The sequence below is a fragment of the Umbelopsis ramanniana genome, assembly GCF_025399195.1.
Source record: "Umbelopsis ramanniana AG unplaced genomic scaffold K450scaffold_40, whole genome shotgun sequence".
NCBI classification, from domain to species: Eukaryota; Fungi; Mucoromycota; class Umbelopsidomycetes; order Umbelopsidales; family Umbelopsidaceae; genus Umbelopsis; species Umbelopsis ramanniana.
In genome coordinates this window covers 137662-158139 of record NW_026252126.1, presented here as the reverse complement: position 1 = coordinate 158139, position 20478 = coordinate 137662, and the positions used below count along the sequence as shown (strand labels likewise).

The window sequence follows — 20478 nt, the reverse complement described above, 5'->3', positions numbered from 1 at the left end:
ACAAATAGTATCTGGGCAAAAAATTTTGGGGGGAGGGAAGTTTTTCTCACTGACCCAACATTTCGTTATCTCGATCTGCGTGAAACCCTGATGTTGTTATTCCGTTGCTATTGTTAACTTGATAATTTTTTTTGTAGCACGCCATTGCGTCGAAGCTATGTTGCTGAACCCGAAGCCGGTTGCACAACTGCGGCTTTTCATTTACCAACATTGCCAAAGGTTGCGTATACTTTCTTAGCTCTGCCCAGGATTTCCTTGGGACGTAAGATGGCGATTTTTTGTCTTGGCTTTAGCTTTGAGTCATACCTTTTCCAAAACCGCTACTGTCCTGGGTATGCTCCATCGGCAATAACCCAAAAATGATTTACGCACCCTCTCACACCAATTTTAGAGCCTTTTCAATGAACATATGCCGCCAAAAGAAAGCTATACTAAAATCAAGCATAAGTACTCAAGTTGAGGCAGGATATTGCACTTGCTCGTTTGTTGAAATGATACCATTTATTATGTTGATACTCAGAATCGGAAGCAGCGAAGTGATCGGCCAAGAAATGGTGTTTCTGTGCCAAGAGCTTGGAAATTTTAGAGTTGTTACTTTATTCTTATCCTTTTTACACGTGGTGTTTAACCTAACCCCAAACATCTTCATTGTATCTTCCCTCTTCTACCCAACGCTTGACAGTTTCCTCGGCCTCAGGCTCTGACATACCAGACATTTGAACAATGATTCTTTCCCAGGTACGTTTAACGTCCTTGGCCATACTACCGGCCGATCCACAAACGTATATGTTGGCACCTTGCTCAGCCACAACATCATACAGCTGTTGAGCATGTTGCAGAAGGCTGTGTTGTACATAGCGTACAACTTGACTGGATCGAGAAAACGTAGTGAACAACTTGGCAAGGGTACCGTCCTCAACGTATGATTCTAGTTCTTCCTTGTAAATGAAATCTTGCTCCGGGTGACGGCAGCCAAAGAACATAATGGCATCAGAATTGCCACCTTTCTCATGACTCTTCAGTCCCTTAGCATGACGCTCTTGAAGGAATCCTCGGAAAGGACTCATTCCAGTACCAGCGCAAATGAAGATAACCGGTTTAGAATCGTCTTCTGGTAACCGGAAGGTTGATTTGCATTCTTTGATTTGGGCATTGATTTTGGTTCCAGGTTTTAAGTCTTTCAGATAGCCGGAGCAGAGACCATGATATACTTGTTTTCCATCTGGTCCTCCCATATCTCGCACTATGCCAACGCTCTAAAGAAAATAAATATGTTTAGCTTAAAGGGATTACGAATCAGTTCATCACAAAAAAAAAAAATGATAGTGTAACGTACCACCGAGGGATCGTAAGGATGTTCCAGAGGACCACTTGAAATACTGTATTTTCTAGGCACGATGCAGTTGACTGAACTGATGAACTCTTTGAAGTTCAATTCTTTGATCTGGAATGCTGTCATGATATCGACAAAAGTCCGATGGGTAGCTAAAAATTCTTTGAGACGTTCAGTCTCTTTGCCAGGTTGAAGAGCGACTTGTAGCCTTTCAGCAATATCTGGACGGATTGTTGCAAGCTGCTTGGCCAGAACTGATAGAGTATACCTAGTAGGAGTTCCAGTCAAGTCAGCGTAGTAGGTGAGAGCGTTACGAATAGTGCATGGCCCTTTGATGTTTGCAGCCATGGAACGTGGAGAAAGGTTTGTGATCTCAAGATCCTTAATCTGGAAGACAGAATCCAAAACAAGCCCCAAGTTGAAGGCAACTCGTTCGACTGTCTCTGAATCGTTAACGGGCGTAATTTCCAAATGATCTCCTGCTTCATACAATGGCTTCTTGTCCTCTGATTCATCGAAAGCGACTTCAATGTGTCTGGTGCTTCTCTGACTTTTTTCAACGTTCTGCAACTCTCGGTTTTTCTTGATGACAACAAGTGCGCCACGTTGATTTCGGTTTTCACCACCAGCTAGAACCTCTGGGGACTTGTTGGCAGGTAGGAACTCCAAAGTGAAGTCTTTTGAGGGATCGGCCATGGGACCACTGGTAGACATGATATCGGCATTTTTTCCAGAAGCAGACTGACCATATCGCTGCATTAAGGCGCTCCAGAAATTGGCGGACCATACATGGAAATCACCGTCAATGTCCTCTGAAGCATCGCCAACACCAGCTGGCAAAAGCCGGTCGGCTCCTAAAAGCTCAAGGCCATTGTCTATTTTCGCGGGGAATTTTTGGAAAGTGCTGGACCAGTCACGATTACCACAACCGAAGACAGCGTACAAGACACCTTGAAGTTCATTTTTCTTGGTGTCTTCTATATTTTCTGTTTTGGAGGTGAGCCATTTGTCAAAACTGACTGCGTTGTCCGGTGGATAACCGTTATATGTGGCTGTTACAACCACAAGTAGCTCAGAAACTTTGACATCGTCCTCGCTAGAAGGAGCGCTGTCGTTCTTTTGGAGTTTGTTGAGTTTTCCTCCTTTCACTAACGTCTAATTATCGAGATCATCCACTTTGATGTTTGTAAATCCAAAACCTTTGGCTTGCCCAGAAAGCTTTCTGGCGTATTCCTCAGAAGTATTTGTTTGTGTTCCGTACAAAAATGTGACTGGGGGAAGAGGAAACTTGGCAGGAACATTCAGCCCAGTGGAGGACTCGGATTTAGTGGCCTCATGCTTTGTCAACACTGCCTCCTCGGTCGGTTCCGGTAGCTCAATGGGAGATACCCTGACCATAAGATCCACTGGCTTCATGGCAATAATAACTTGATAGCCAATTTGTTTGTTGGGGTCGTCCATGCTAAACTTGAACTTACTCAACATCATGACGAGGGCCAACTTTCCTTCTTGTAACGAAAATTGTCTGTTATAGATGTTTAATATATATGTATGCAGCATTGGGGCAAGAAAAGTATTTCAATGTTTCCTTACCTTCCAATACAGGCTCTAGGTCCATCGCTGAAGGGTAACCAAGCATTGGGATGTAAATCGGGATGGTCGGCGAATCGTTCCGGGTTGAACACATCTGGTTCTGGCCAAACTTTTGGCTCGTGGTGAACGGAATAAATGCCGCTTTGCAAAAGTGTACCAGCTTTGATTTTATACTCATCCCCGCTGATTCCAGCTTTGATAGTACAATCCTTCTGGCAATATTTTATGACCGCGAAAATGGGAGGATGCATTCGCAGAGACTCCTTGATGACAAGATCAAGGTATTTACACGCACCGACTTGTTCGGGTGTGGGAATTTCGCCAGGTTTCACTCCAGCATTTGCGATTTCTTGGACAATAATTTCGGCAATTTTTGGGTTACGGCAAAGCTCAAGTATGGTCCAACTGAGGAATGCCGAAGTCGTATTGTGTCCAGCGCTCAGAAAAGTGATAATGTTGTCTCGAATAAGTTTATTGTCCAGCTTTTCACCTTCCTTGGTCTCAGCGGTCAGCATGAAATCAAGCAAGTCAGTCTGGGCGTCCTCTGCATGCGGGTGGCTTCTGCGCTCTTCCAGAACTGAATCAATGGTGGTGCGAAGTGTACTCAGATCACGTTGGAAACGGACATTGGCGCTGGTCTGCATCCATTTCATCCAAGTTGGGGTAGATCCTCGCTTCATAATCATGGACTGAACATAAGCCAAAGCGACCGTGAAGGGATGGCGCTCAGCATTAGGGTCTTTGAGAAGGTCAAAGTCGTAATCGAAACCGATCTTTCCAATAGATTCGAGAGCCAATGCGATCATCCATCTAGAAACGTCGAGTTCTTCTCCTGATTTTTGGAAAGTCTCCATGATATTCAATAATTCTTTGATAGTTTCACCCATCTTATAATGATAAGCTCTCATGGCTCTTGCCGAGAAAGCGGGCATAAGCAACTTGTGTGCAAGAACCCAATCTGGATCTTTGGTACTAGTGGTGACAAGTCCACTGCCGTTCATGATTGCCAAATCCTGATATAGACTGTAGATTTCTTTGGTAAAGTATTCACCATCCTGGGATATGGTTCGAAGGCAATCTGGATCGCAAACAGATAAAATATCGTGCCTATTGTTATGGAAAGCCATGAATGGAAGAGTTACCGAGATTGAACGTCAGACATGAAATGACCACTCCGTTCGAGGAAAAAAATATTGAACCTACCCTCCTAAGGACAAACGAATAATTGGTCCGTACTTGTCATGAAGCTTGCGCGTATTGCCGACCATATCCGGATACACGTCTGGCACATTTCCCAGCAGAACACTGCAATAATAGCCAGTTAGTACCACTAATGTCACAGCTATAAGGTTTGAAAAGCATACTGGGTTCGTGCTTACTGTGGCTCTGGTCCAGGAATCTTATCACTTTCGTAAATTGTCATTCAAAGAACTGAAGATAGAAATAATTGATGCTTTGAGGATCAAACAATACTCGGTGAGTTGAACAGTTTTATAATGATTTTTATTTAGTGTAGTGAATCAATATTTGTTACATCACCTTAATCAAAACGATTTAGCAGTCCCGGTATTGATTTGAAATTTGTAATGAGCTTTGAATTTGTACATTTCAAGGCCTCGCAACAGCGATTTATATCCAACATTTAGCTTCAAACACTATCAAATTACACAGATTCTGTTCTTTCTGCTTCCTCAAATCATGCTTGTATTTTATATTTTTGTTCGAAGGAAGTAGTGCTCAAGGCAGGCTTTCATGCGTATATTCGCGGTCGATCGGGGTCCAAAAATTTCCAAACTTCATTGCCGTGTTTCTCGGTAAAACAATCGGGCAAACGGAAAAGCCCTGTGTAAAGCGAAATTGTAAGCAGAATATGCATGCATATACCGACATTGATGTGCCAGCGGCGAACGTTACCAGCCAACGTCCCCTCATTTTCCCGAATATCTCCTGCACTCCCGTTATTCATTCGTCAAAGAGCAATGATGACAGCGTCGCATAATCCTATTATACGGATTCACCCTAAATGGTCAAATTAATGTCACGCCTGAAGTTCGATCGCATCCCCTATTATTAGGCCGACCTATCACTTTGAGGCTCCTAATTATTGCTCGAGAAGTAGATTCTTTGATGCGACGACTGATTGTGACTAAACCACTTTACGCATATGTACTCCGGTTTTCAGTTATTTTATGCTATATGCCACGGTGCGTCCACAATAGAATGCGTTTTTGAGCGAGATGGCACCGTCAACCGTAATTTGACATTCTGTTTTTAGCTAATGCTTTCCATTTGCATAACGCTATCATGATGTATTTTTTTTTTCATTACGCACCACTGGAAAAATTCTGAGCATGCCAGATTTAGTCACGCTATACATTTAAAAAAGCTAACCTATGTTAAGTGAATTCCGCTGTTGGCGTTGCGACCGGAAACCACAGGCTTTATCACAACGCCGAAAGAGGATTCCGTAATTTTTGCTGTTCGTTTAATTTCCAAGACCTGAGAGACATCAAAAGTAATGCATACTGTACAAACTTGCAGCATGCTTAGCATGGGTCACGAAGATGGTTTGTGTAAACATATTCTTATATTATTAACATTACTCATTGATGTCAGTATCATACAACTATGAAAGAGGTAAAATAAATGCAGACTATATTATGCCAAATGTGTAGTATTATACGATATATTTTTTTGCGTCGAGACGATAGGAAAATCAAAGTCAATGTCTGACAATAATGAAGCAAAACGTAAACGTAGTATATGTAGATTCACTCGGGCAGATTGACGCAGCTGTACGTTGTCACTTGATTGGTCTGGACTTGGTAAGGAGACAGGCACCTACTATACTGATGATATTGAAATGTTATCAGTAGGGTAAACTGAACCATTTGATACAGTTATGAGCATCATAAAGTTAACTTTCATACATTGTGCCTCCAGCTGCCCATCATCTTTTCCTACATCTCATCATACCAAGTACAACGATAGATAATAATGGCATGAATAGAGAGAGAATTGGAATGTCAGTTGGACGTTGAACTCTTCAGCTCGATCAATGACAAATGCTTGCAGATATTACGCTCTTCCCTGGATTTGAAAAATAAGATTGGCCAACCATATACTTACCATAGTTTGATCTTTAGACATGATATGAAGCTTTACAACATTGAAGCCTGTAGAAATTGATAGAAGAGGTATGCCAATGATTCCTTCGGGAAGGATATCTACTCAATTTGCATTTTCAGCCAACGTTCATTCTTTAGCGACTATCCTTCAAACACACCTATATCTTCACAATGTTATCTGTTGAGATATCTGTTTGAATCTGTGTCTCCTGCCATACTTAACTTACTGATAATAACGTGAATAGTTCTGGGCTCACGGTTCTAGTATTTTGATCTAATTTTAGAAGTTTATACGATGTGTAATCAAATTGGCTCTAAGTGAACAGTATTGGAAGACGAAACAATTGCAGCGGAGCTTAACAGCTTTTACGCTGAAGGCGGACTTCCTAATAGCTTTTGGTGACCGGGATATGCCTCATGCAGCAGCATTATTCAAAGCGGCAAAAAATTCAGACTCGTGCCTAACTTCAGTGACAGTATACCTCACCATCAGCACAGATGGACAATGTACTCAAAGCAGATAATATATTAACACCTGCGGCAGAGGTACCAGGTATTGGTAGAAATAGCCTCCAATCGCCACCATCAGCACTAAATACCGATCCTGCATCCCAAAGCCAAGCAGACACATTCGATACCATCCCACCAACTCCTCAAGCGCAACGACCTCCAACACTACCTTATCAAATTATAAATTCGCTGACAAGCACAATTGGAGGCATGGCAAACAGCGCTTCTGCAATGCCACAACAGCAAGGCAGGGAGGCTGCATCACCTACCAGCAGCTACTTTCCAGACGCCCCCCACTCAAACGAATCCTCGTCTTCTGGAGAACTTGGTAACGCTGGACAAGCTGCTAAAAACCACGGTGTTGAAAACAGAAAGCGTGGCTACTCAGGATCCAGAGCTAATCGCTCTCTTTCCAACGCCTCAGTGGGTTCCGGAGGTGTCTCTCTTGGTTTGAGCTTAACGAACAGCACGTTGTTTTATGATATTCCAATGGTAGGTCTGATGGTTGAAGTATAGCAAATTTTTGAGCACACAATTCTAATGAAACATTACATAACTTCAGTCAGATGCCTTGTCCGATTTAATAGAGAAGCATATCTCTCCAGAGAAGAGGCCGAGAAGAGAGTCTGTTGAATTGTCAGACGTTGAAAAGCTAAAAACGGCGGATGCACTTCAAGAGTTAGTGGTAAGTTAACCCTTATTCATATGAGAAAGCTTTTTTGTGCCATGTGTATAATGTTATACTCTAGAACCGAAAATCATGGCGTTCAGTGGCCCGATTTACTCGCAACCGTATCGTGCAAACAAATCCATCCCATCTAGCCGAAATCTTGCAGGTAAGTGTTAGCAGATGATCAGAAGATATGTAGGGCTATGAATATTGATACATTGGCAATTGTGTGTTGCGGCAGCTTTGGTACGTCCGACTGCAAGCACTAGTCAATCTACGACTATATCAGCTTGCATTAGCTGAGCTTGACAAACTTGGAGATCTAAATCGTCAAGAATACACATTCGAATATCATCAAGGTCTCTTCCCTGGAAAGTCTGGAATAATGATACCATTTGAGCTCCGAGTATTGTCGGCCAATTTACCAGGATTGATGAAGCACTACAACGCAAGTATAGAGCGTTTAACCATACTTGCAATGGAATGCCAAAGGGTAAGTAAGAAACCATTTGTTCTAATTGCTTACAGGCTCTAATTAAAGATCAACAATCGTACTCAGATGCAGTTGAACAGTAAGGAGGACACTGAACTTTGGCGCAAACGAGAAGTGTCTCTCTATATCATGCTAGCCAACTTTCTACTGGAAATCAAGGATTTCCCTCTCACCATATCGATCATGACAAAAATAGTCAACACATTTTCTAATGGAGCTGCTGAGCCGGATGTTATATCAACTTTGGGTCGACTGTATTTACAGGTATTTTTTTTTTTTTTTGCACACCTTGCTGCAGATACATGATGTCTATGATGCTCATCAGTTCGAGTTATCCAGCTTGGCAATATCCAAGATGCGAAGAAAGTGTTCAAAGGGCTAGAAAGTCAAGAAGCAAGTGATCCACACGTCAAGCGGCTTGTACGAATGAATAGGTGAGATATATTCACTAAACACCGTTCTCGCTTTGGCTATTCACTGGTTAACCATTTATCCCAAAGTGCTTTATGCCATGTTGCTGCAGCCGACTGGAGCCCGGCAAAAGAGGAGTTAGACGCAATTCTAGCTGAGGATCCCAATGACTATGAAGCTGTTAACAACTTGGTGGTGTGCTTGATCTATCTTGGTGAGCTGAACCAGGCAATTGCAGTGATGGAGGATTTGATTTCAAAATCAAACGATCAGGCACATGGGCTGATAGAAAAAGCCGTCTTTAATTTATGTACATTATATGAGCTGCGCTCAGATACAGCGATGGAGAAGAAAATCTGGAAATTACAGCAACTTCATCCGTATCTTGGAGACGGATTTCATGTAGAAAGTTTTAAAATTTAAGTAAACACCACTTTTTATGCGTCGACTCCATGAGGTTTATACCTATCACCTTGAACAATCCCAAAATCTTGGAGTATCCTCTTTTTTACATGATTCCAGAAACTTTCAAACACTTCACGTTGTTTCCCTTTTGTCCAAGTTGCAATGACATTGGTGTTGTCTCTGTCAACTTCTTGAATATCAAATTTGAAAGTAAACAGTATTTCCGCTGACACCTCAGCTATGTCGTCTTTTTTGGTTGCATTTGCATTATGTGCACGCTGACGCCGTGCTTTGCGTGACCATGTATTTGACACCATCGATCCGGAAATACATTCTGACGTAACAGCTAATTGACTGGCATTTAGATCATTCAATATCTCCAATATGTCTTCCTGTGCTTTGGCTGCATCGCACGGCAGCTGGGTAGAAAATTGCGATTTGGGTGCTTGTGCGAGTCGTATTTTCTTTGTTACTGGTCCATCCTTATTGTATGAAAACTGAAGCGTCAATACTGGATGTAAATGGTATTTTTATCAACTAAAGTTGGGATCCTTACATGATTTGCAACTCGCTCTTCACCGAATGACCATGCAAAACCCCACCTTTTCGTGCGGCCTTGATTGAATTCGGTCACAGTAAAGTTGTCGATCTGTTGGATAATCAGGTGGTTTAGCGTGGTTGCTGTCTTCCTTTCCCTTCCCATTACCACAATAAGCACTTGCCTTGTTTTCCATTAATTTTTGTCGAATCTTGCCCAGCGTTTCTCCTTTTCCTATCATAGTGGTATACCACCTGGTAAGCCGGAGACCGGCCACATGTTAATGCCTATCTCTGAAAATTACATTGCATATATATGCATGCTTACTTGATTCGATTTTTCCATTTTAAACTTTCTTCAATCATATTTGTAATGAATTGCACTTCTCCGCCTTCAGTAATCATTTCGCTCTCTGTGCCAGTACAAACCTAGTAAAATAATAAGATGTTGCTCTCCAAAGTGATCCCATTTAGTTATACTTACAGCTGCAGGATCGTCTATCTTATTGTCAATACCAGCTTGTATTTCATCACTACTCCCGTAAAATGGTGGATTGCACATGCTGAAGGCAAACTCGTCATTAGGCGATATAATTCCTTCACTCTCAAGTTTGTCCAAGGGGAGTGTTCGTGACCTATCACGATTATGATATATTGTGATTTGACCATGCAAATCGTTTCGATTCACATTCCTTCTTGCCGATTTGACACTTTCCGCGTCCACCTCTAGTAATTCATTTTCATCCTGTAAGCTTATATAGTATCGCTTTGAGCATGTAAATGTATTGCATACCGGTTCCAATGAATTGCCATGATTTGTTAGTTGCGCACCCAAGCAAAGGATACACGCACGATGCCCCAACTCCGCTGCAAATGTCATATAAGTTCATGTTCCAGCAAAATGGCGGACGATAACATTGACATACATATCGATACCACGCACCGCAGTCAGTTTGATATGCGATTCTGAGAGCAAGTCCTCTATCCATAAAATATAATTCAGTCTGAATCAATCGATTGTCAGTAAAACTTGATATGTAATTGCAGGCACCCATAGCAGTTTCTTGCACTCACCGATTCGGGATAGGAGGACATAAGGTATTTTCGGGAATCTCGACATCCAAATTAAAGTCTTTTTTAAAAAGACACTGGGTCAATGCCCTGGCAAAGGGTCAATAGAGTGCGCGTCTCATCGCGTATATTTAAATAATTGTACCTTGAAGCTTCGGCATTCTTAAAATCGATATAGGCGCTACCGTTTTCTGAATAATGTACACTTTATTAACGAAGAGTCAGTCTCGTTTCGGATGCACTTTTAACAGATGTGCGTTTCAAAACTCACAAGTCCTTAATACTAGGAAATTCCTCCGCAAGTGCTTTGAAATCAGGTCGGTTATTTCGATATATGTTTCGCTCATGCATGTTTTCGCCAAGGTCAATTGCAACATACTGCTCTCGTGTGCGTTTTGGGGCGGATGCCAAGGCAGTAGAATTTGACATGTTGGAATGAGGTGTCTCAATAGCGTAAACCAAAAATTATCAAAAATGAAGGGTCTGCAAACCCTTCTGGGCAATTTTTTTTTTTTGTTCCTACCGCTTTGACCATGGAAGATCTACGAGCGCATGGTGACTTTATGAAGCATTCTGAGCAGATCAGACAGGATCATAAGAATGTGTTAGTACTCTTTTGATATATAGTGCTCTTTAGCCTTTGAATCGACTCTGATAGTTGTCCGATCTTACAGTTACAACAGATTGAAATCCATAGAAGAGGATGCTGCCTTTGTTCACGAAATCTCGGCTTTATTTCCGCAATATGCCATTGTCGGTATGGATCCTATAATTTATTATACAATGACTGCATAACTTATGGGAACTTCCATACGATAACGCATACTGATTCTTTTGACAGCCAACGAACGATGTGGTTCATGGTACATTGAGCCTCAGCCGGTAAGCCTCATAGATGCGTAGAGAAAAGTTTTTTTTTGGCTCTCACAATACTCAATTCGTTATCAGGAACGTAAACATGTTTCTGCTTACTTCAAATCGACGGATGGGCATACTGGCGAATGGAAGTTCAACCTAAGAAGATTGAATTTGCATTTGATAGATGTCATAGCAGCTACAGGAGGGTAAGATCATTGGCTCAATGTACCACATTATCTCGGCATCTAAGCAATATCATCTAAAAACATTCCATGTTTTATCAGCTGCATTATCGTGGATTCTACCAGGAGAGGAAAACGTTTACCAGATGCATTATCTAAAACGATTCCTATATGGTGTGCAGTACTCAATCGTGCCATCAGTAAAAGCGGACTTGGTGGTGCTGGATGGGACGTGGAGCTTCATACTTTACCAAGCATCATCTCGCGATCTGAGCATGCACAAATTGCGGTTTTGATAGACGGATTTGCTGATAATTTGTTGGTTGGTATCTCTCAAAAGAATGAATTCCAATGCCTACAGCAAGGATCTATCAACTAATGCTCCTCGCCTGTAGCGGACTAAAATCGACTTGGCAGAGATTCGGAAAAAGCTTACAAAGCCTTTACGACCTCTTTGGTATACACCACAATCCAATATAATATATAGCCCAGACTACTCGGATTCGCCATTTTTCCCTGTTATCTGTCTCAGTGCTTCTCAATTCATAGAAGGTGGTTCGCAAGCTCGCAGTGGATACATGTACGTGCAAGGATCTGGAGATGACGAAGAAGCATGGTCACTGGTAAGAACTTCTGATAGGTTTGTGGATAAAAACGTCAGGAACTAATTGCCGGGAATCGCCTACCCAGGGTCTGACTGCTCCAATGTTTTGGCGCCATCGGAAAGAGTTATTCAGTGGTGGTGCAGCGACTTGCGAACAGCTGGCAATGCAAATTGCGGCTAGAAGTAAAGACATATCAGAGCAGGATGTTGCCAATAACGAGGCTTACACTTACGTAGGAAACAGCAAGATTGCCATTGGAACTTGGAAAAGCGGTAAGATAATACGGTGCCGAGCTTATGGACAGTATCTGCAACAAGTATCCTCATGCGCTGTATCACTTAGGTGAACCTCCTTCGTGCTGGCAAAATTTCGACATTGTCATCAATTGTACTGACCAAGAATATCCGGAAAACAAGAATGAAATTTACAGCAAACGCTATCTTCATTTAAATATACCCTCCGGCAAGAGAGGTCAGCATATACTCTTTTCATATATACCATTGGCTCTACAATTTTGTCAGGAACCAATGGCATCCGGAAAATCGATATTGGTACATTGTATAGAAGGTAATGAGGTACAATGAAAACCAAATATCCGGGAGTAATACTGACAGTTTTATAATAGGTAAAGATAGAGCGGTAGGAATAGCGCTTGCATTGCTTGTGCAATACTACGACACACATGGCGTACCTTATACAGAAGTTTCACAAAGACCTGATGGCAAGTGTTGGTGTTTAATTATTTTCCGCCGCTGACGATCTTATAATTGACGTTTTGTACAGTCGATAAGATTTATATACAACAGCACTTAATTAATATCATGAACAGCAGACCACAGGTAAGTTTAGCATATGTCATAGACGTCTGATACACCCTACTCAAACACATGTCACTATATTTTAGGCAAAGCCATCGCGCGCAACCCTCAAAAAGATCAATACCTACTTTATGAGCTGAACAGACTACCATGGTCTGTTTTTTTTTTGAGTCCTACGATGCAGGTGCTGGCTCCATCAGATGAAAAGTAGCATCTCCGATTTTGAAACCCATACTTTCAATCCCACTCTGTACGACTTTTTTCTGGAGAAAATGAACATTCGGGGAAAACGTTGGAGCTTTGACCATCTACTACACACACTTTTCTTTAGAATGTAAAAATATAAATTACCAGTCATTCTACTCATACTTTGCCTGTTGCTACTTCCTACAAGTCTTATGGTTCTGATACCGAGAGGCACACAATGGAACGGATGGCGTGCGGGATATTTGGCGGGGACACGGAAAATATGGCCTGTTTTGGTAACAGACTTCCATTTCATAAGCCCGCCGCCTGGTAACCACGATTTAAATATCAGACAAGCCGTGGAAATGGGGAAAAACCATTTCGCATTTCTTTTAAATCCATAATGGCACAGAATCAATCAGACTTATACCTTGGCTTGGATCTATCAACGCAACAGCTGAAGTACACTGTCATAAACCATGATCACGATATCATTGCTGAGGCTGCAGTCCATTTTGACAGAGACCTTCCCGAGTTTCATACCACTAACGGAGCTATAGCTGAAGGAGACGTGGTCACTTCTCCAACATTGATGTGGGTCAAAGCTATAGACATATTGCTCGAGAGGCTCTCAAAGAACACGGATATCAAGATAGAAAACATCAAAGGCATTTCAGGAGCTGGTCAGGTACAGTCTTATCACGTTGTCACGCACGAACCATAGGCTGAAAATATAGTAACATCTTCCTTTTACAGCAACACGGAAGTGTATACTGGAACAAGGAGGGACTGGAGACTCTTGCTTCTCTTGACGTGTCAAGGACTTTAGAAGATCAGCTCCAAGGAGCTTTCTCTGTTAAACAATCACCAATATGGCAGGATGCCAGTACTACATCACAATGCAGAAGCTTGGAGAATTTGGTGGGCGGCCCACAAGGTTTGGCGGATTTGACTGGCTCAAAGGGCTATGAACGCTTTACAGGAAATCAGATTGCAAAAGTAAGCTTTCTTCGTTCGTTCTTTAAATTATTGGGAAACTGGATTCTCACCACCTGTGATTTAGCTCTACGAACAAAACCCATCTGCTTATGACGCCACAGCACGTATTTCGCTCGTGAGCTCTTTCATTGCCAGTGTACTGCTCGGTCAACTTGCCCCAGTTGATGTAGCTGATGGCTCAGGCATGAACATGATGGATATTCACACTCATAAATGGATTCCTTCCATTTTGGAACACTGTGGTGGCAAAGACTTGCAAAAGAAGTTGGAGTCAGAGCCAGTAGAAGGAGGCACCAATTTAGGCGCGATCAATTCATATTTCGTTACCAGATATGGATTTTCATCAGGTAAATGGCGTATGCTTCTTTTCTGGGATGGGGGAATATGACACTAACGAAACATTGTTGTATTAGAATGTACTATTGCACCTTTTACCGGAGATAACCCCGCTACACTAGTGTCAATGAATCTGGAGCAAGGAGACTGCGTCGTTTCACTTGGTACCTCTGACACTATGCTCATGTATCTACCAGAAGCAAATCCAACCACCGAGTCACACTTAATGTCGCACCCTACCAACCCGGAAGCATATATGGGTATGCTTTGTTACAAGAACGGCTCGCTTACGCGAGAGAAAATTCGCGATGAGTATGCTGAAGGTGATTGGACAACCTTCAATAACCTTCTTCATCAAGCTCCGCCCGGCCTATCCAACGGATGCAACAGACGCGGTTATTACTATTATATGCAAGAAATTATTCCTTTTGCGAAAGGCTTCCACAGATTTGAAAATGACATAGCAGTAGACGAATTCACCGGAACCAAGGAGGAAGTGGCATCTTACAACGTGAGAGCTATTGTGGAGTCGCAGTTCTTGTCGATGAAAGTCCGTACTTCCCGAATGTTGGATACTCACGGCAAGTCATCTGACGCAAGTCACCTTAAACGTATCCTAGCAACTGGAGGAGCAGCATCCAACCCCAACCTTCTCCAAGTGCTTTCCAACGTGTTCAACATTCCAGTGTATAAAAAGCAGGGTATGAATAGTGCTAGTCTTGGTGGAGCCTTACTGGCCAAGTTTGCAGTTCGACGGCTGCACGGTTATTCTGGTACTTTTGAGCAGATGATGGAGGATGAGCAACGTGACAAGGTGGCTCACCAATTGGTGGCAGAGCCTCAAGCGGAATATACTGAAGTGTATAACGATTTAGTAGAAGGTTTTGTCAGACTAGAGCAGGTTGTTATTGCAAATACTCAATAAAGAACAACAAATAAATCTGCTGAGGTACGTAACCACGACCAACTTTCCATCCCGTCTTGTTTCGTCTCGTCTCATGAAATTGAGCACGTTTCAATACGTTGAGTAACAGCCAATTTTAGCATCGAATCTTTACTTAGAGAACACTGGACTCATTTGGTACTTTCGAGTGTCATACTTTGTCGTCTACATGATGGTGTTCTCACCGCATTGCTCACATGAACAAATTTTCCTATTTTACCCTCGTAGATGAAAATGGACTTTGTTATGTTGACTACTCAATCACAGTCATCATAAAAGCAAAGAAGTCCTAATTTTTGCAGAGGGATCTCATAGGGGTGTATAGTAAGGATTTTTTTCGTGAACGAGTTTTTTTTTTCATTTAATGGGTACTATCATAGTATCACGGATGGACACGGAGCCCCACGTTTTCGTATCATTTTCCAGTATTGGATGGTTAGGAAATGGAGGATTCCTACACCGCAGACTGGAAATTTTTGGGTAAGCGGGATTCAGGAATGGGCGAATTTACACCACCTGACAGTCAGAGATCCTCAAGCCAAGCTCGTAACGCTTGCTTACTTGCTTGTCTCACCCTGAGTTGCGTATGATCTTGTGTGCCAGAGTTTTCCACATCCGATGCACGGTCCGCTCTAACTTTACCCTTGCCCTGGCTCCCTCCACATATAAAAATCCCTTCTCATTTCGTCGAACTCCCATGGAAACTTATTCTTGTAGATCACCTCCAAAAAGCTTTGTGCCTATTGGAACCGATCTATGCTCTCTTCTCCAACCAGCATCTACCAAAATCTATTTTTGACCCTCCAATTTTAATTATTCTAACGTTCTTTCATCTGAACGAATTGGATTATTGTATTTACTCCACTTGGATCCACAGTAAGTGAGTCATCAGTTTCGTCAGAAATGGCTGGGTGGGTATTAAATGATAACGAACGCGGCAAACATTTTGCGGCATCAAAATTCTCAGCTTGACCACCACCATCCGGTAAGCACAACCCGCAGAGATTATTCTAATTACTGGTCGAAAATCGGATGAAACGTCGGCATGCGTATTCCTGTGAACGCCAAAATTGGCATCCGACCTAGGTCATTGACGACAGAGACCATGACCTTACATCATTCGAGTAATACTTCCCCAAATGCTCACCCTTCACCTTTTACTTTTAATTGTTTAGGCTTGACTTAATTTATCCAAACAGATAAACTCCTGTTAGGCCATTTAATTAACATACGACAACTTCCACCAGCTTGCTACTATCATTGGTTTCTTCTTTGTCTTCCCTTAAAGGAATTCCATACAAAACTCTCAACGTTTTCTAGAAGCAATCGTCATCTACAGGTTTTATTCACCACCGCTATATGTCAGTCATCAATTGGGTGAACACATGGTTAACAAAAGATGGTCAGTCAGACATAGTGTCGAATGAAATTTCTCAGGATGAACAAGACGGTTGGGTACACCTGGACGTCAACCCGCATATTACCATACTCGAAGATGACTCGATGAATCCTCTTGGCGAATCGGTTCTCAATGTCGTGTCGCTTGGAGACCAGACACTTTCTCCCTCAAATGACAATAAGGTCACGGAGGAAGTGAACTCCGTAGACGTCATTGCTAAAGCTATCACGTCAGATCGTCCAGTCCCCCAAATTAAGGACGAAAAGGAGAATGAGGTGACAAGAGGTGATGGAGCAGTCAAACAGACTGCTGCATCTGAGCAAACGAAACTGTCTCGACAAGAACGTCGACAGGCAGAAAGGAAGACGAAGAAGATGATTTTGAAGAATGTGAAGGCCGCTAGTTCTCTGCAGAAATCCAAAACTCAGCAAAACTGCGTATCTGTAGCTCGTTCCGTATCTATGATATGAACTAGAGCTAATCATTTGTGCTACCGGAAGCACTTCCTCTCCACATTCAACATTTTCTGTATTTCTGTTTCACAATGAGTTAATTTAGTGATCCGTTATCTTCAACACGCAGAGCTTTTCTATGCTGCTAGTAGGAGATCACACCATTTATATTTTATTAATTAAAGCCAGAGCCTGTATTCAGGACATTCGCTGCACAAACAGGCCAATTATGTACGTGTTTGTGATTTGCTGATGAGGGGTTTTTTCTAGAAAAAGTCGGTCGGTGAGGTGCATGTGAATACAGCGCGAAGAAATTGTTACACTGCTATGTACAAGATAGGATACATATCGGATATCTTTGAAGAATCATTGACTTTGCATACTAATCTGGTCGTTTCCGTTGTTATTGGTATTGACAAATTCGGATGCTTCTAAGTGTAGGTCGGTATTATTGTCAAGCGATGGCGGCACACCTTCAAGGGTAGGTAGCGATTGGTCGCCTTGCGTCTCTGTTGCTGGCTTTCTATAGTACATCCAGTGATAGTATTGTGTTTTGTGAATATCTTGCGTTCGCTCTGCGGTGATCACATGTTCGCGGAATTGGGCATGCTGCAACAAATCTAAGAAGTGGAGTGCATGGGGATATCTAGAATGACCCAGTGAGTGGAATGACAGACTTGTTCGTACGCATAGCGGATGACCTACACAATGTATTTGGCATATTCAGGCGATTTCCAATATTGAAGATACTTCAAATAGTTGATAAACGCGGGGTCCTGAAAGTATTGTTGCTGAGCGAGATCTAGAACAAGCCAATCAGTAATTTGTCTGCAAGCTTCTGTGTACAAAGACAAAAAGCGTACAGTTCAAATACCAGGGATTAGCCAAGCATTGGACAAATTCTAATTCAATTCGGAACCGTCGCTGTTGCTCTTCGTCAGATAATTCCAGTGGTGTAGACATTCAGGATTTTGCTGCGACTTGAATTACCAGTCGTGCTTGCCTCAAATACCAAAGCAGTCTGTAATTTTTTTTGGTAACCCATTTTCTTTTATGCCCGTCAAGGCTTGGAAAGCATTGACCATTCCCAAACGATTCAAGTTACCATATAACTTGAAGCTTTCTGAAAATGAGAACAAGCTTCCAGAGTCTCTACAATCCCGAGTGAATGAGCTTTCTGAGAAAGTTCAGCAAAATCCTTATGGTAATGGAGGCATAACTTAAAGCTGACAAGCATATTATCGTCACTAACTTGTTGACCCGCGCTTTTTTCGCTTTAAAGCCGCGATGCTTAAATCACCGTTAAGAAAATGCACCTTTCATGAGCGTGCTATGCCTTCTGGTAAGTTGCACGTCAGATAGTAAACCGCAACTTGAAGCATCCAATGTAGAAAGGGTCATTTATATTTGTTCAACAGCCTTCCTAACCAGGTTTACTGTCGGTGTTGATTTAAGCACCAATTTAACGTGGGCAGTACCGACTCTTGGCGCACGACATGAACGTGGTCTTGGCCAAGGTCGATATGTAGCGCAAAACCAACCAGCGCTGCACAGCTTTGAAAAAACAGGTACATAATTTTCGATTCGTCATTAAACCCAAACTTCATACTGGGAGCTTATGGTGTATCATTATGAATATAGCTCGCTACAAGTACGCATTTCGGAACAAAGCAATATACCGTTCGGATATGACGAATCTTATCAAATCCAAGCTCTTAGATATTGCACTCACTAATACCAAAGCAAATCTGGAAAGAAGTTCGTCGATGACCACTTTACGGTTTGATAACGACGCATGGATTGTTCAGAATCATGTCCAGACTGGCAACATCAGCTTTGCTCTCTTGTTCAACCAATCATCAGCAGCTGATTCAAAGAAAGAACACATTCGATCCTTTCAAAACGTCGCAAATGGTCGCTCAACGACCGCTGTTCCCTTCTATGATGTCGAGGCAATATGGGGCGAAACAATAGCGGATAGTTTGAAACAGCAATTGGAGAACACCCATAATGAGGCCCCGGTAGCGATCGCATTCACACTTGACCAGATGGTTTCCCGAAATGCAATCGCTCTGTGGAAACTAGCTGGCTTTTTCCGAACTACCGAGACTCTCAATTCATAGGTGTAATATATAGAACAAGCGTTGTGATCTCTTCATCAATACCCTTCCTGGCAACACTATAATTGTAGTAAATCGCACCGTCATGATGGATTCCATGATTTTTATTTTGGAAAAGTTCACAACAAGTCAACAGGTTTAGATGTTGGAGGGGTACAGCATCTGGTAAATAGAAAAGAAACCTGATTAATATCACTGTCTTATAATTTGCAAAATAAAGCTCAGTTTTCATATGTTACTTACAACACGGACAGAGGCACCAAAGGTCTTAGGGGGAAGGTTGGAGCGGAACTTAGCCTTGACGACACCATTGCCACCGTGGGTGCGGGTAACACGGCCCCAGATGACACGGATCTTGCTGCCGTTGACCTCACGCTTGGCACGGTAGACGTAAGCGATACGCTTACCCAAGTAGAATTGAGCATCCTTGGGGGTTTGAACACCCTCAACTTGAATCAAAGAGGTGTTCTCGTTCTGGTTACGCTTGGCGCGCTCGTAGCCCAAAACACGGCCCTTGCTGTACAGGCTGCATTGAATGAATTTCGATTAGTGAATGTCAATTGGTTGGGTAAGAAATGTCTACAGAGGGCATTTTTTTCGATTCCGGTGAAAATGTTGCTTTCATTGAGTCATGGTCGAGTTGCAATTTCAATCCGAGAAGTCGATACAACCATCATCCGATTCATACATCCACATCCATCTATCCATCCACGATGTCAATCCATATACTCACCGACTGGAGGTCATGACTTTAGCTAAAGAGAAAGAGGGATTTCTTTTTAGGCCATGGCCAATGGTCTGATACCCTCCTCACATCCCGCTGGACTGGCGCTGTCGGGAGTATGATGATGTCAGCACATTTACTGATTAGCAATTTTATCATCGAAAATAATTTTAGCTAAAATACTGAAAGAATTAAAGAATCGAAACGATAGTGGCGTTCGACATACGAGACGATGCGAAAATCAGATATTTCGCTTGCCTGCCTCAGCAACACCCGGAGCTACATGAGCGAATAATCAAATTGCTTATTGGTGATGGATATGAAGTTCTATGGCTTGTTTTCTTGAAACCTACTATGAAGAACATAAAAGAAAGATGCCGCCTATTGGATCAACTCAAGCCACCGCTGATTATTAGCCATTTTCATTCCCAAGTTATACATGGGGATTGCCATTGCGGAAGATAAGCCACGAGATGCATCTGACGCCGAAGCCCAAGTGGTTGCCAAAGCTCTTACGGTGGTTCAGCAAGAAAGATGGCTGGCAAGCAAACCGATTTTCATACTGGGTGTGCTGAAAACCGACATCACGTTCTATAAAGCATGCCTCACAAGGACATTGTATCGTCTGTAAAAGCGGAATCCAGACGACATAAGCCCTTTGTAATCACAAGGCATGAGCATCGCAAACCATTTTACCAAACAATC

At 42.4% G+C, this 20478-nt stretch overlaps 9 protein-coding genes across 9 annotated transcripts; 5 read left to right on the top strand and 4 right to left on the bottom strand.

The window, feature by feature from the left end:
- Nucleotides 1–480: 480 nt before the first annotated feature.
- On the bottom strand, nt 481–4370 carry K450DRAFT_301281 (uncharacterized protein). Its single transcript, XM_051593745.1, has 6 exons — nt 4306–4370; nt 4130–4231; nt 2927–4033; nt 2510–2858; nt 1337–2488; nt 481–1256 (listed from the first exon to the last, which is right to left on the bottom strand). Exons 1-6 carry the CDS (start codon nt 4347–4349, stop codon nt 630–632), a joined length of 3381 nt encoding a protein of 1126 aa, XP_051443283.1. The 5' UTR covers nt 4350–4370; the 3' UTR covers nt 481–629.
- A 2098-nt stretch (nt 4371–6468) lies between these two features.
- Nucleotides 6469–8568, top strand: K450DRAFT_248065 (uncharacterized protein). The gene is made up of 7 exons (XM_051590172.1): nt 6469–7056; nt 7127–7249; nt 7314–7400; nt 7476–7727; nt 7800–7991; nt 8067–8161; nt 8228–8568. Exons 1-7 carry the CDS (start codon nt 6553–6555, stop codon nt 8559–8561), a joined length of 1587 nt encoding a protein of 528 aa, XP_051443282.1. The 5' UTR covers nt 6469–6552; the 3' UTR covers nt 8562–8568.
- A 7-nt stretch (nt 8569–8575) lies between these two features.
- Nucleotides 8576–10614, bottom strand: K450DRAFT_301279 (uncharacterized protein; the record flags this gene model as incomplete). The annotated part of the gene is made up of 9 exons (XM_051593744.1): nt 10423–10614; nt 10297–10356; nt 10155–10241; nt 10007–10084; nt 9874–9947; nt 9565–9806; nt 9409–9509; nt 9146–9335; nt 8576–9040 (listed from the first exon to the last, which is right to left on the bottom strand). The coding sequence occupies exons 1-9, from the start codon at nt 10578–10580 to the stop codon at nt 8576–8578; spliced, it is 1455 nt and encodes a 484-aa protein (XP_051443281.1). The 5' UTR covers nt 10581–10614.
- Nucleotides 10615–10636: 22 nt separating this feature from the next.
- Nucleotides 10637–12975, top strand: K450DRAFT_248059 (uncharacterized protein). The gene is made up of 11 exons (XM_051590171.1): nt 10637–10755; nt 10826–10908; nt 10993–11033; nt 11100–11215; nt 11294–11513; nt 11587–11814; nt 11882–12068; nt 12139–12363; nt 12422–12517; nt 12580–12635; nt 12701–12975. Exons 1-11 carry the CDS (start codon nt 10685–10687, stop codon nt 12752–12754), a joined length of 1377 nt encoding a protein of 458 aa, XP_051443280.1. The 5' UTR covers nt 10637–10684; the 3' UTR covers nt 12755–12975.
- Nucleotides 12976–13015: 40 nt separating this feature from the next.
- On the top strand, nt 13016–15102 carry K450DRAFT_248058 (uncharacterized protein). The gene is made up of 4 exons (XM_051590170.1): nt 13016–13488; nt 13557–13799; nt 13864–14146; nt 14213–15102. Exons 1-4 carry the CDS (start codon nt 13204–13206, stop codon nt 15058–15060), a joined length of 1659 nt encoding a protein of 552 aa, XP_051443279.1. The 5' UTR covers nt 13016–13203; the 3' UTR covers nt 15061–15102.
- Nucleotides 15103–16239: 1137 nt separating this feature from the next.
- K450DRAFT_248056 (uncharacterized protein) lies at nt 16240–17121 on the top strand. Its single transcript, XM_051590169.1, has one exon. It carries the CDS (start codon nt 16438–16440, stop codon nt 16945–16947), a length of 510 nt encoding a protein of 169 aa, XP_051443278.1. The 5' UTR covers nt 16240–16437; the 3' UTR covers nt 16948–17121.
- On the bottom strand, nt 16997–18133 carry K450DRAFT_211745 (uncharacterized protein). The gene is made up of 3 exons (XM_051584797.1): nt 17793–18133; nt 17635–17731; nt 16997–17575 (listed from the first exon to the last, which is right to left on the bottom strand). The coding sequence occupies exons 1-3, from the start codon at nt 17890–17892 to the stop codon at nt 17296–17298; spliced, it is 477 nt and encodes a 158-aa protein (XP_051443277.1). The 5' UTR covers nt 17893–18133; the 3' UTR covers nt 16997–17295.
- Nucleotides 17879–19391, top strand: K450DRAFT_248052 (uncharacterized protein). Its single transcript, XM_051590168.1, has 6 exons — nt 17879–18133; nt 18212–18271; nt 18348–18497; nt 18571–19208; nt 19292–19305; nt 19329–19391. The coding sequence occupies exons 1-4, from the start codon at nt 17983–17985 to the stop codon at nt 19050–19052; spliced, it is 843 nt and encodes a 280-aa protein (XP_051443276.1). The 5' UTR covers nt 17879–17982; the 3' UTR covers nt 19053–19208; nt 19292–19305; nt 19329–19391.
- On the bottom strand, nt 19120–19829 carry K450DRAFT_248048 (uncharacterized protein). The gene is made up of 3 exons (XM_051590167.1): nt 19783–19829; nt 19293–19575; nt 19120–19211 (listed from the first exon to the last, which is right to left on the bottom strand). Exons 1-3 carry the CDS (start codon nt 19794–19796, stop codon nt 19188–19190), a joined length of 321 nt encoding a protein of 106 aa, XP_051443275.1. The 5' UTR covers nt 19797–19829; the 3' UTR covers nt 19120–19187.
- Nucleotides 19830–20478: the final 649 nt, after the last annotated feature.